The sequence below is a fragment of the Gastrolobium bilobum genome, unplaced genomic scaffold (assembly GCF_033153095.1).
Source record: "Gastrolobium bilobum isolate Gb01-03AN ecotype WA unplaced genomic scaffold, APGP_CSIRO_Gbil_v1 utg6195, whole genome shotgun sequence".
Classification (NCBI taxonomy): Eukaryota; Viridiplantae; Streptophyta; class Magnoliopsida; order Fabales; family Fabaceae; genus Gastrolobium; species Gastrolobium bilobum.
In genome coordinates, this window is record NW_026898878.1 from 137,545 (window position 1) to 149,586 (window position 12,042).

The following is a 12,042-nucleotide window of genomic DNA, read 5'->3' on the forward strand; positions in this document are numbered from 1 at the left end:
GAAAAAAGATAACCATAGAAAGAAGAGGGAAATAAAAAATAATGAAGATAACAATGGCAAGTTGCCAGGTTGTGTTTGCCTCGAAATAGAAATATTCTTCAATGTCTTTTCTGTAATTTCATCAATTAGAGGTCTAATTCTGCTAAACGTCCATCAGAAATTATTAATTACATAATGAATATAAAATTCATATTTAATATATTATTCTTGTGAGTTCTATAAGACAATGTTATTATATCCGAATCAATCATGGACTCGATTGTGATACCGGATCAGTATATTACTAGTTAAATCGCATGACCCGCATAGATGTATATAAATTTATATTTTATACTCAATTATATAATAAATATTTAAAATGGTGCAATTTGACAAATAACCAATGTAGCCTAGTGGTAAGTACTAGGTTGTTTCAACCCATGACAAGGGTTTGACACCTACTAGTCACAACTTGTGAAATAATTGTATTAAATTATATAATTATATAATAAATATATTAAATAGTGCATCTTAACCAACAACTAAATGTGGCCTAGTGGTAGGGGTGTAAATGGGTCAGCCGGCTTAACAAGGGCCTACAATTCGATCTATTATATATAGTCAAATACAATAGGCTCAAGTTTCAAACAAAACCTATTTAAAAAGCAGGCTATTGGGTTTCTTTTACATGTCGGGCCTATAAGCTTACAGGTCAGCCTATATATATTATTTATTTTAAATAAATAAATAAATACATTATTATTTTAGTAATTTTAAATAATAAAGTAATATTATTTTAGTTATTATTTTTTTAATTATTGAATACTTAATAGGCTTAAACAAGCCTAAGCCAAAACTTTTGTCTTTTAAATATAAGCCATATTTATAATTTGAGCCTATACATGCTAACAAACCAGATCAAACCTAAAGTATTTTACACTGGCCTAGCTTATTTAAGTCAAAACCTAACCTAACCTAGCCTAGCTTAACCCATTTCCACCTCTACTTAGCTAGTGATAAGTGTTATATTTGTAATTCTTATGATACAAGTTTGAACCCCAACCACTACAAAAGTGTGAAATATTTTGTATGGATTTTCAAAAATCGGTTAATATCGGTTGAATCGCGATTCATCGGATTGATACCAGGTCGATAACATATCTAAGTTATTACTTGAACCGAATCGATTAATAGATCGGTTTTCAAACGAATCGATTGGACCGGCGGTTCATTTTTAAGAACACTGCTATAAGGTGTGTAAGAGCCTGTTTGGATGATCTTTTTTTTCTTCAAAAGCTACTTTTTTTAAGAGAAAAAAGCACTTCTCGAAAAAAGTCTGTTTGGATGTCTGCTTTTAAAAAAAGCAGAAGTCATAAAAAACCCCAAAAACCTATTTTTTTCGGAAGCTCAAAATTTTAACTTTTAAGAAAAACAGAAGTCAAAAGTCAAATATTTTTTTTCAAAAAACAAATATTTTTTAAAAAATCTAAATAACTGTAACTTTTATAAAAAGTACTTTTAAAATAAGGAAGTGATAAAAAGGACTTTTTTCAAAAGTCCATAGAAACAACCTCTAAGTTCTGGTAGGAGTCAATAGGGGCATGAAAGAGTTGTCCCCATGGTCCCTCCTTGTCTTTTTTATATCCTCTCATGTTCTTATCCTTACTCTCTTCATGTATACCTTACTTTTATCTTTTAATTATTTTGGCCTCTCATTTTATTTATTTTTTGGGTTACTTATGTAGGCCTTTCCTTTTCAATTCTCAAATCTCCGGCCACTGTCCTTTTTATGGACGCGGTCCTTCTTAGCTCAGTTTCAACAACAAATTTCAGTAATTACAAAACCAAAAATTTAAATAAAACCTGACATTCACATTCCCTCATATGTAGATTATTAATTAATTAACTGAGCTAAAGAATAGAAGATAAAAAAATCGAAGTGGAGACTAGTTGCTCCTCTCAACTCCTTTTCATGTATAGAACAAAACATAAAGCATCGAATTAAGTATCAAAGTTAAGAACGAAGATCTTTGTGTTGAGATATATAGTCTCACATTGATTGGATGGGCAACTAATTTGGCTTTTATAAGACCTTGGGTACTCCCACCCTTTGAGCTAGCTTTTGGGGTGGTGACCTCAAGGTACTTAACATGGTATCAGAGCTTCACCGTCCCCTGCTTTAAAAATTGGAATTAAAAAAAAAAAAAAACGCAAAAAGGTAAACCAAAAATGGGTCTGTGCAATTTTCACGCTTCTAGCCTAAATGAGCTTTTGCGTGAGGGAGCGTGTTGAGATATATAGTCCCACATTGATTGGATGGGCAACTAATTTGGCCTTTATAAGATCTTAGGCACTTCCACCCTTTGAGCTAGCTTTTAGGGTAGTGACCTCAAGGTACTTAACACTTTGTTCATACACTTTGATGTAGCACTTGCATATGTAATCATGATTTCAACTAATACCATTAATTTTTATTTCACAATGAAGGTGGGGTATATTTAATTTAGTGGGGATATCTAAAGAAATAGTCCCATAAAGACAAAAATAACTTAAGGGAGATTATGGTTTCCGATAAAAACAGAGGTGGCAAACTAAATAGATCACAGGTTGAGAATTAGAAAGGGGAAAAAAGGGGCAATGCGCTAAGCGGGCACACTACAGAAATAAGAACCTTCTACAGAGCCCTATAAGAGGAAATGAGGCATAAAGGCTTTCATTTGAGATATATAGTCCCACATTGATTGGATGGGCAACTAATATGGTCTTTATAAGGCCTTAGGCACTCCCACCCCTTGAGCTAGCTTTTGGGGTGGTGACCTCAAGGTTCTTTACAGCGAGTTTAAACAATATTTGGTTAAAATGTGTTAGAGATGCTGTGATCTCTTTAGACCTGACACCGAAAAAAAAAATCAATATATGCATATAAAAAAATATAAAAGAAAACAAATAAACCATAAACGCTAAATTAATTGTTTTTGTCTGTTACATGCTTAATTAATCTAAGCTTGAATCTTATTGCATACTATGAAATTACAACAAAATAAGGAAAATAATCTGTGTTGCGATTCGTGACAAGCTTTATTTTCATGTCTCTCCTCGTCCCAACATTTTTCTGGTTATAAAAAATATATATAGGGATTAGTGTTTATCATGTTCTAAGAGATAATTTTATCTTCTACACACATATAAAAGTATGTGAGACCTATATTTTTTTTCTCTCTTTTCTTCACAGGCCTCATACGGACTCCATACACTTTTATGTATGTCTAAGAGATAAAATTATCTCCTATAATATAAGAAACATTAATCTCTCTCTCTCTCACACACACACATATATAACTAAGAAGTCTTACTTCTCATCTCAATCGTTGATTACCGTCTATCTAATGGTTGTAATTTATTGAGTTATATCAATTAATTAATTACTAATCCTAAATAAATTGCAAATGTTAAATGAATAGAAATCAACGATTGAAATGAAGAATAAGATGTCTTAATCTTATATTGGAGCTAAAAGATTCTTCCCATTTTTTATATGTATATGGGTTCAATGTTTCTGCTTTTGCTATAGAAAATTTTTTTCTGCCACACTCACATAAAAGTGAGTGTGTTCCACTAATCTTTTATCTCTCTTCTCTCTACAATGGGATCCACCTATTTTTATGTGAATGTGATGTCAACAGAGAGGTTTTTTTCTGCCGAAAAAAGGAGAAACATTTTTCCACACACACATATATATATATGAGTTCGCTTTTTTTACAGTCAATGTAAATAACTTATCTACATTGAAAACCAAAACGATGCCGTTTTGAGGCGGAAATCAAAGTATTTTTGTAATTATAATTTATTTCAAGGTTATAATAGTCTTTTTCATTATGATTTTTTAATTTTTCAACTCAAAACGACGTCGTTTTGGGAACGAATGTAGATAACTTATCTACATTCAATTTAAAAACATTAAAGCATATATATATATATATACACACACTAAGGGAAAAACACTTCTCATATTGTATGAGAAGTATTTCCTCGTGTTATGACCCTTTTAAAGTGTACAATTTTTTTTTAAAGTGTGGAGTCCACCACTAAAAAACAATTCTCGTGCAATATAAGAAAATCAAAACACATATACTAAATAATTAACGTTTATAATCCTGATAGGTACATATATGAAATAACAGTTATACATACGGGAAAACAATAGAATTAGTTGCAAATATGGTTGCATTTATGTAATTATATCATTTTATGGAACCCTTGGTGGGTACGTAAGGGAGCTAGAAGTTTTCATATGCGATGATGCGAGAATCTAGTAATAGAAGAACCCGTGAATAATGTCTGGCCCGCATGGAGATGAGGTATTCTTTTCCACTCATCATCAATATCTCTCTCTCACTCTCTCTCTCTGCATGCAGAATATTGCAGAACTACACAGTAACAGCAATATATATTGTAAGAGAATTAGATCAAATTAGAAAACCAAGAAGCACTGAAACACTATTATGAGATTGTTATCATAACCTCATATGTGAGCATCAATCACTTAGAAAAGAAACAGAATATATCTATTAACCGATCGATTTGGGAAGATTCATACATGCTCTCATCATCGTCTAAAAACGTCATATTATTTGGAAGCGTGCAATAGTCATAAAGTAATTTTCACTTACTCTTGAATATGTTACATCTATGGCATGCATGTCCATATATGATCGAGTGTGCGCTAATCTTGGAATGCGTGTGGTTTTACTTTTCAAATTCAACTGACCTTTTCCTTCTTTCTTTTTCAAGCAAAATTAATTAAAACTTATGTGTAGTTGACGTGGATTCTAGGGATTGTGTTTGATATATATTCCACATAAAAACGTAAATTTTTCTCTTTTGTTTTATTGACATGCCTTATTAATGCAAAATACTGAATTTTCTACATAAAAGGATAAAAGTTAGGCGCCCACATCTCAAACAAGTATCTTAGTCGTTAATTAGTCAAAATTGAAAGGCCATCCACCAGCCATCATGACTACAACTTATTTAATTAACTAACTTTTCATGCATATCAATTTCCTGCAAAGAATTTTGGGGGAGAACCAATCCAACTCATGACCATTTCTGAAAAGCTGATGTTAAAAATCAAATTAGTTGTTGTAATTCCTCATTCAATTAGGTCATCATCTGAAGATTAATTTTTTATTTTCAGATCATAAGTAGCATTTTGGAGATCAAAAGGCATGAATCTACTACTTTAATAACTTTAGGTGATAATTCAAATCACTTCAGCATATATATAATCCTCATCTTCCTCCTAGCTAGGAGAAACTAACTAATTAAAGAAAAAGATGAATCTAATCCTAATTCTTGCTGATTCCTAATGCTCATTTGAAAAGAACCCACATTGGATTCCAAATTATACACACACATATATATATATATATATGAAACTGTCTGTAGCCGCAAAGATCTAATTTGTGATGGGTCCTATTTTATACACGCCTAAGGTTTATGGAATATGGGTTTGCATGGCTGCTGCTAGGGTAGTATAGCCCACGCATGACCCCTAAAGTAAGTGAATGCCACTGTTTATGCCACAAGGACGAATTTGACCTTTAAACCAATGCAAGTTGTAAACAACAAACCTTTGCTGATTTTAATCGATGAAATGGCTAAAATGGACAATTTGTGCTATCCTTTCGTAGCTTTAGATTTGGGTTTGGAATAAAGAGTAAGAAAAGAGGAAAAGAAAATACCTTTGCAAATTCACCATAGTGGGGTTTGTTTGAGCACTTTCTCTACAAACTAGGATGTAAGAGAATAACACTGAGATAGAGTGACAGAACTCCTCAAGAATATAATGGAAAAACAATTATTTGATATTAAAGTTCCACGAACCAAATAATAAGCTTGAGGAAAGTATATACATACATTATCGAAAGAACGTGCTACTTTGATGAAAAGAATTATTGTATATATCATCAAAAAGATTCAAGACCCTGACAATTATATATATATATAGAGAGAGGGGGTAGAATCATTTGACACCAATGTCAAATTTTAAATTTAACATCTCATCTGATAGCTCTTAAATTAAAAAAGATCAATGGTATCACATGCTTACAAATCAGAGTCGTTGATCTTTTTTTATCTAACGACTCTCAGATAAGGTGTCAAAGGATCCTACCTCATATATATATATATAGGGGCAGACTATATTTACAAACTTTTTTGTTTACAAACTACATTATCTTCTCCCGGAAAAACATAGTGTAATTTGTAAAAAAAATTTGTAAACGGATCCTTCCCCATATATATATATATATATATATAGAATGATCCGTTTACAAATTTTTGCAAATTATACTATGTATTTCTGGGAGTACATAGTGTAGTTTGTAAGAGTTTGTAAATATAATCCTCCCCTATATATATTATATATATATATATATGAAAAAAGTATTTCTACAACCACTTTAAATAATATTATCTACATCTACCCATTTTTAACTAAGTCTGACCAGTAAGACATAGTTATAACAATAAAGCTATTTTTTTTTCTCCTCAGACATTGTTGGCTGATGTGGCACAAAGAGAAAATATAATTTTTATGTCTCACTAGTCAGACTTAGTTAAAAAGAATAACTGTAAATAATATTATCTAAAGTGGTTGTAAAATTATATTTTTTCCTATATGATTTAAAAACCATCATCTATATATATATATATATATATATATATATATATATATATATATATACAAATAAATATATATATATATATATATATATATATATATATATATATATATATAATACACCATGATTTTTGTCATACATTATATACACTGTTTAAATTTTGGAGTTTATATTCATCATGCAACATGATACAATCACTTTTCCTACACTCACAACATTTTGTGGGGTCTGCATTTTTTGAAGCAAAAAAGAAAAAGAAAAATTAAGGCACAGAAAACGAATCTCTATAAGATGATACAATCATTTTTCCTACAACATAACTTTTATAAAACTCTTAAATTTTATGCTATATTAATTGCTATTTATTAATTAATTTCATGTAAAATCATTAAAAAAATAACAGAGTACTGTACTATTATCTTATGCAATTTACGATAATGACCAGAATATATCCACTGTATAAGTTGAATGTCAATCAGTGAATCAATCATGTTAGTTGTGGTGTGGGGTTATCTCTGGCAATTTTCTTTTCACAAGCCTTTCTAGCTTCTCCTTCTTCTATATATTATTTTTAAATTCTCTTAAAAGACATGTTGATCAGCAATGCCTCTCTCTTAAAATCATTCCGAGTCCCTTTTGAGATTTGGGTGTTATTACACATGAAAAAAACAAAAAGAGCTCAAATATGGATTAATTTAAATTTAAAAAGCATCATAAAAGTAAAAGGGAAATTTTGCGAGTCAAGTGAGTTAGGATACTTCCTAGTCTTTGCCCGGTCTATCTTTCTCTCTTTGCAACCTTTTTTCAAGTTCCCTTGCCTTTTTTTTCAGCCATGTTTCTTTTTTGTTTAATTTTATTTTTCAACATGGTTTACAATTTAATTTGACACCACTTCCTCCTTAGTCTACCCCTGTCATCATGACCTTTTCTTCTCTACGCTATTATCTACAAATACCCAGTTATTCAGTTTCTCTTTGCACACTCATCAAATAGACATATATTAATTAAAAAAAAAATACCAGGTATTATGTTGAGGAAATTCAATACCTTATGTTTTTCAATGTTTTTTATTTTTATTGCATGGTGATTCATAATTATACATAGATAGACACACGGACACAAATATACAGAGAGATTATTGGAAAGAGATATGTCTGAAATAGTTGTGCAGAGTTTGCTCAGACAAACAATTAAGATAGCGACTTGAAAAATAATTCACCACCATCATCATCTTTTCACGAGATTAATAAATTTAACCTTTTCTTTTATTTTTTATTTTTTTTTACCAGTTACCATGCACAAAGCCAATTAATGATGCCTCTCTCTGTCTAAAATGTCTCTGTCGCCTGTTCACAATAGAGCAAGGCTCTGCATAATTACTAGTTGTGTCCAAAGCTAGGATTTTGCATTTCTTGGCTCACCAAGGTGCAAAAGTGGCTATAAGACGAACCAAAGTAAATAAATAGATAGCTAGGATTGAAACAAACAAAACAAACAAACAAACCAAGTTAGAATATCGTATCTTGCTTTTCTTCTCTCTTTTTCCTCCAAGTTGGAGTTTTATCTTCAAAGGCAATGTTCCCTGCAGTTATGTCCAATTCCACTTCTTTGTCGACCGAAGAAGCCAGTGTCTCTTGTGGTACAAGAATTCACGACTTGTGTGGACTCAATCATGTTGTCTCAACCATTAATTCTCCACAGCAACCTCAAAAGATCAAGAAAAAGAGAAGCCTCCCTGGAAATCCAGGTAATTTAATTTAATTTAATTACTATTTAGAATAAGCTCTTCAGATTTATGTGACATATCCCTTCAATTGATTAAAATTGATCATTAATTACTTGATATATATATATATATATAGCTACCTAGCTAGCTAGGTTAATTTTCTAATTTTGTCAAACGTTTGTTTCAGACCCAGATGCTGAAGTGATTGCTTTATCCCCCAAGACCCTTCTAGCTACCAATAGGTTTGTGTGTGAGATCTGCAACAAGGGTTTCCAGAGAGATCAGAACCTTCAGCTTCATAGGAGAGGCCATAACCTGCCATGGAAGCTGAAGCAAAGGAACAACAAAGAGGTCAAAAAGAGAGCCTACGTTTGCCCAGAGCCTTCATGTGTTCACCATAACCCTTCAAGGGCTCTTGGGGATCTTACAGGAATTAAGAAACACTACTGCAGAAAACATGGAGAGAAGAAGTGGAAATGTGACAAGTGCTCAAAGATCTATGCTGTTCAGTCAGATTGGAAAGCTCACTCTAAAACCTGTGGTACTAGAGAATATAGATGTGATTGTGGAACCCTTTTTTCCAGGTATTAATTATTTAGCAATTTTAATTGAATGCCCATATCTTCTTTTCTTACTTGATCTAAATCAATCCATTTATTCTCCTTGTTAATTAATTGATTAGTTTTTACTTATTAGAGTCATACAAAGACATGGGTAGTCTCATCTTAATTATATCAAAAGGGCCTCTCTTAATTTTATTTTATTTTTCAGTGGATCTTTGTTCTTACATAAGAATGGTAAGCTCCATCTCACCCTGAAATTTATCTCTGCTTTAAGTGCTTAAATGCCATCGCAGGTTAATTCTATGAAAGTGGACACAGCTAATATTATCCAAGTGTCAATTGTAAGAGAGACTGAAACTTTACCTGTTTCTGAATCCTAAAACTGCCAAATGAATGTGCGGCAACAAAAAAATAAAATAAATAAAAAACAATCCACACATATATTTTGTTTTTATCTACTGTATTATCTGTGACTCAATAGCAATTTTATTGTTTTCATTGAACCTCATGATGCATGCACATGCATGTCAGCATGAAGAGCATCATATACTATATTTACATTATGTCCGAAAATTTTCAATCCACAATTCATAGGGTTTTAGGCTACACAAAAATTCCCAAGTGTGTCAGAGAGTGCTCAATTGTCTTCTAGACTTCTACTCTTTCTCTCTCTATATATATGCACGTATGTGTGTATATGGAGTGGCTGCAGTCTCTAAGAAAAATGATGTAGATCTATTTTTGTCTACTGAAAAAGTAAAAGTATAATTAGTATATAGTTCTAAAATTTGTGATGATTTCTTACTTTTTTATATATTTTATTGAAAACGCCGTTGTCTCTGAACTTTCATCATTGTGAAATCTGTTAAAATCTGCAAAAAAATCTGATATGCTTAGTTGCTTTCTTCTAGCTTCATCAGTGGATACATGGGATTCATTTCAATTGCTTATCTTTGTGTCGTGCATGACCTAGAGTTTCCCAAGACTTCCGCAATCATAACAGCATTACCAGTAATCCTTCAAATTTTTTGAGTCAATATAATATTATTATGCCCAATTATCATTCATTATTTCTTTACCAGTAGATTTTTGGTACAAAGGGGAGTAGTAGGTATTTCCTTACAAAAATTGAAAAAAAAAAAAAGAGATATAAAAAGAAAATTTTAAAAATAAGAGTAATGTAAATGCATTTTTTTTTCATATTTGATAATAGATATGCCAATGGTCGATACATTGATAATACCGAAAATATTTTCTTTCTCCTACTCTCTCTCTCTCATACTTTAAATTTGACCCTGCCACATAATTCGTATGTCCCATTTGGTCTAACCTTTTACACTTCAATTACTGTGGACTACTACACCCTCTCCCATGCATGATTTCCCTCACCTTTTTGCAAACGGGGCACACACTACAAGAACGTAATAAGTCTCCTTTGGTTATCCAAAAACATTGGCATTTCCATGCATGATTCATTTCATCCTCAAATAAAATACTCTTATAAAACTCACTCAATTTCTTGATGTACTAATTAATATAAAAGTTTAAGATGGACACCACACCACCATTCTCCTCCCACATATCAAAACTATTAATATAATTCATGTCTTTCTAAAATAGTTTGGTTAATGCCATATATACATACTAGGAATATATAATATTATTGTCTTTTGTTGTTCACTATAGATAATACAAATTTGTATTTGTTTAATTGGTGTAAAAACAACAGGAAGGATAGCTTCATAACTCATAGAGCATTCTGTGATGCATTGGCTGAAGAAAGTGCAAGAATTTCAGCAAACCAAATAGCCACAAACACAAACCCATTAATCCATTCTCTCTTTCTTCTCCCAAACCAACAACAACATAACTTCCAAAACCAGATCATGGCCAACATCAATACATGGGACCCATCTCAAGAAAACCCTAACCCTAGCAATCTTGTTGCTGTTTCTGCTAGTGCTCTCCACAACAACATCAAATATGAAGCTCAAAACTTTCAGATACCCAACAACCTCTCTTCTCCTCCTCCTCCTCCATTTCTTCGGCACTCCAACAAGAGCATGATAACCTCACCTTTCGGTGACCTCCATGTCCGCATGCAACCCTACTCCAACGCCGCCACGTTACCACACCTCTCAGCCACTGCACTTCTCCAGAAGGCTTCGACCGTTGGTGCCGCCACCATCACTGGCCCTGCTTCTGCTGTTTCCATTGGACAACAACAGCAACATTCTCAGCAGCAGTCACTGAGTCGCGTGACTCAGCTCAGCATGGGCGAGTTTGGAACAGTGACTCACCTCGACTCGGTGGTACCCAATCACTACATGAACATGAGAGGCCTCACCCCCGCCGCCGCCGCCACCACCATCACCACCGCCCGTAACCTCAAAAACGACCATCTCACGAGGGATTTCCTAGGCCTGACCGGGGACGCCGCCAACGGCGGAGGAAATAGCGGCGCGGTTGACGTTAGCATTAACGTTAAGGATATGCTAACATTCACGGGGAGCGTAGAATACCACCACCAACAACAACAGCAACAACTCCAACCTTACGAGCACCATAACAACTCGGTTTTCAAGTCCCAACAAGGTTTTGGATTCCTTGGGACAACCACTGCCCCTGAGTCATGGGGGAATTGTTGAAGTGATTCCAAAACTTTGGGGGTAAAATGGGCAACTCAATTTGCCTTTATCTCTTATGAACTTGTATTTTTGCCCCTTCGAACCACAATGATTTATTCCAGTTTCCTTGATAGAACCATAAATGTGTTTTAATTTTGTGTTGTTGTTTTCTTAAAGTACAATCCTTTTTTTTATTAGTTTCCGTTACACAAATATATAGACATTTGATGATTAATTAGTTGTTATGAACTTAATTTCTATTTGTATAATATATAATTCATCCAGGTGTGTGTTTGCTATATGCATTGATATAAGTAAATAATTTGTTTACAAAATCTCTGTGGCATGAAGAGTATGATTCCATGTGTATTGCACAGATGGAGTTAAGAAGAGCGACGGTGGTGGCCTTTCTTGTCAGTGTGCAAACAAAGAAAATGTCACATGCAAGATTATAATGATTG

General features: G+C 32.9%; 1 protein-coding gene across 1 annotated transcript; it reads left to right on the forward strand.

Moving 5' to 3' along the window:
• Nucleotides 1-8,177: 8,177 nt before the first annotated feature.
• On the forward strand, nucleotides 8,178-11,804 carry LOC133284989 (protein indeterminate-domain 12-like). The gene is made up of 3 exons (XM_061482137.1): nucleotides 8,178-8,412; nucleotides 8,579-8,975; nucleotides 10,684-11,804. Exons 1-3 carry the CDS (start codon nucleotides 8,241-8,243, stop codon nucleotides 11,600-11,602), a joined length of 1,488 nt encoding a protein of 495 aa, XP_061338121.1. The 5' UTR covers nucleotides 8,178-8,240; the 3' UTR covers nucleotides 11,603-11,804.
• The last annotated feature ends 238 nt before the right edge of the window (nucleotides 11,805-12,042 follow it).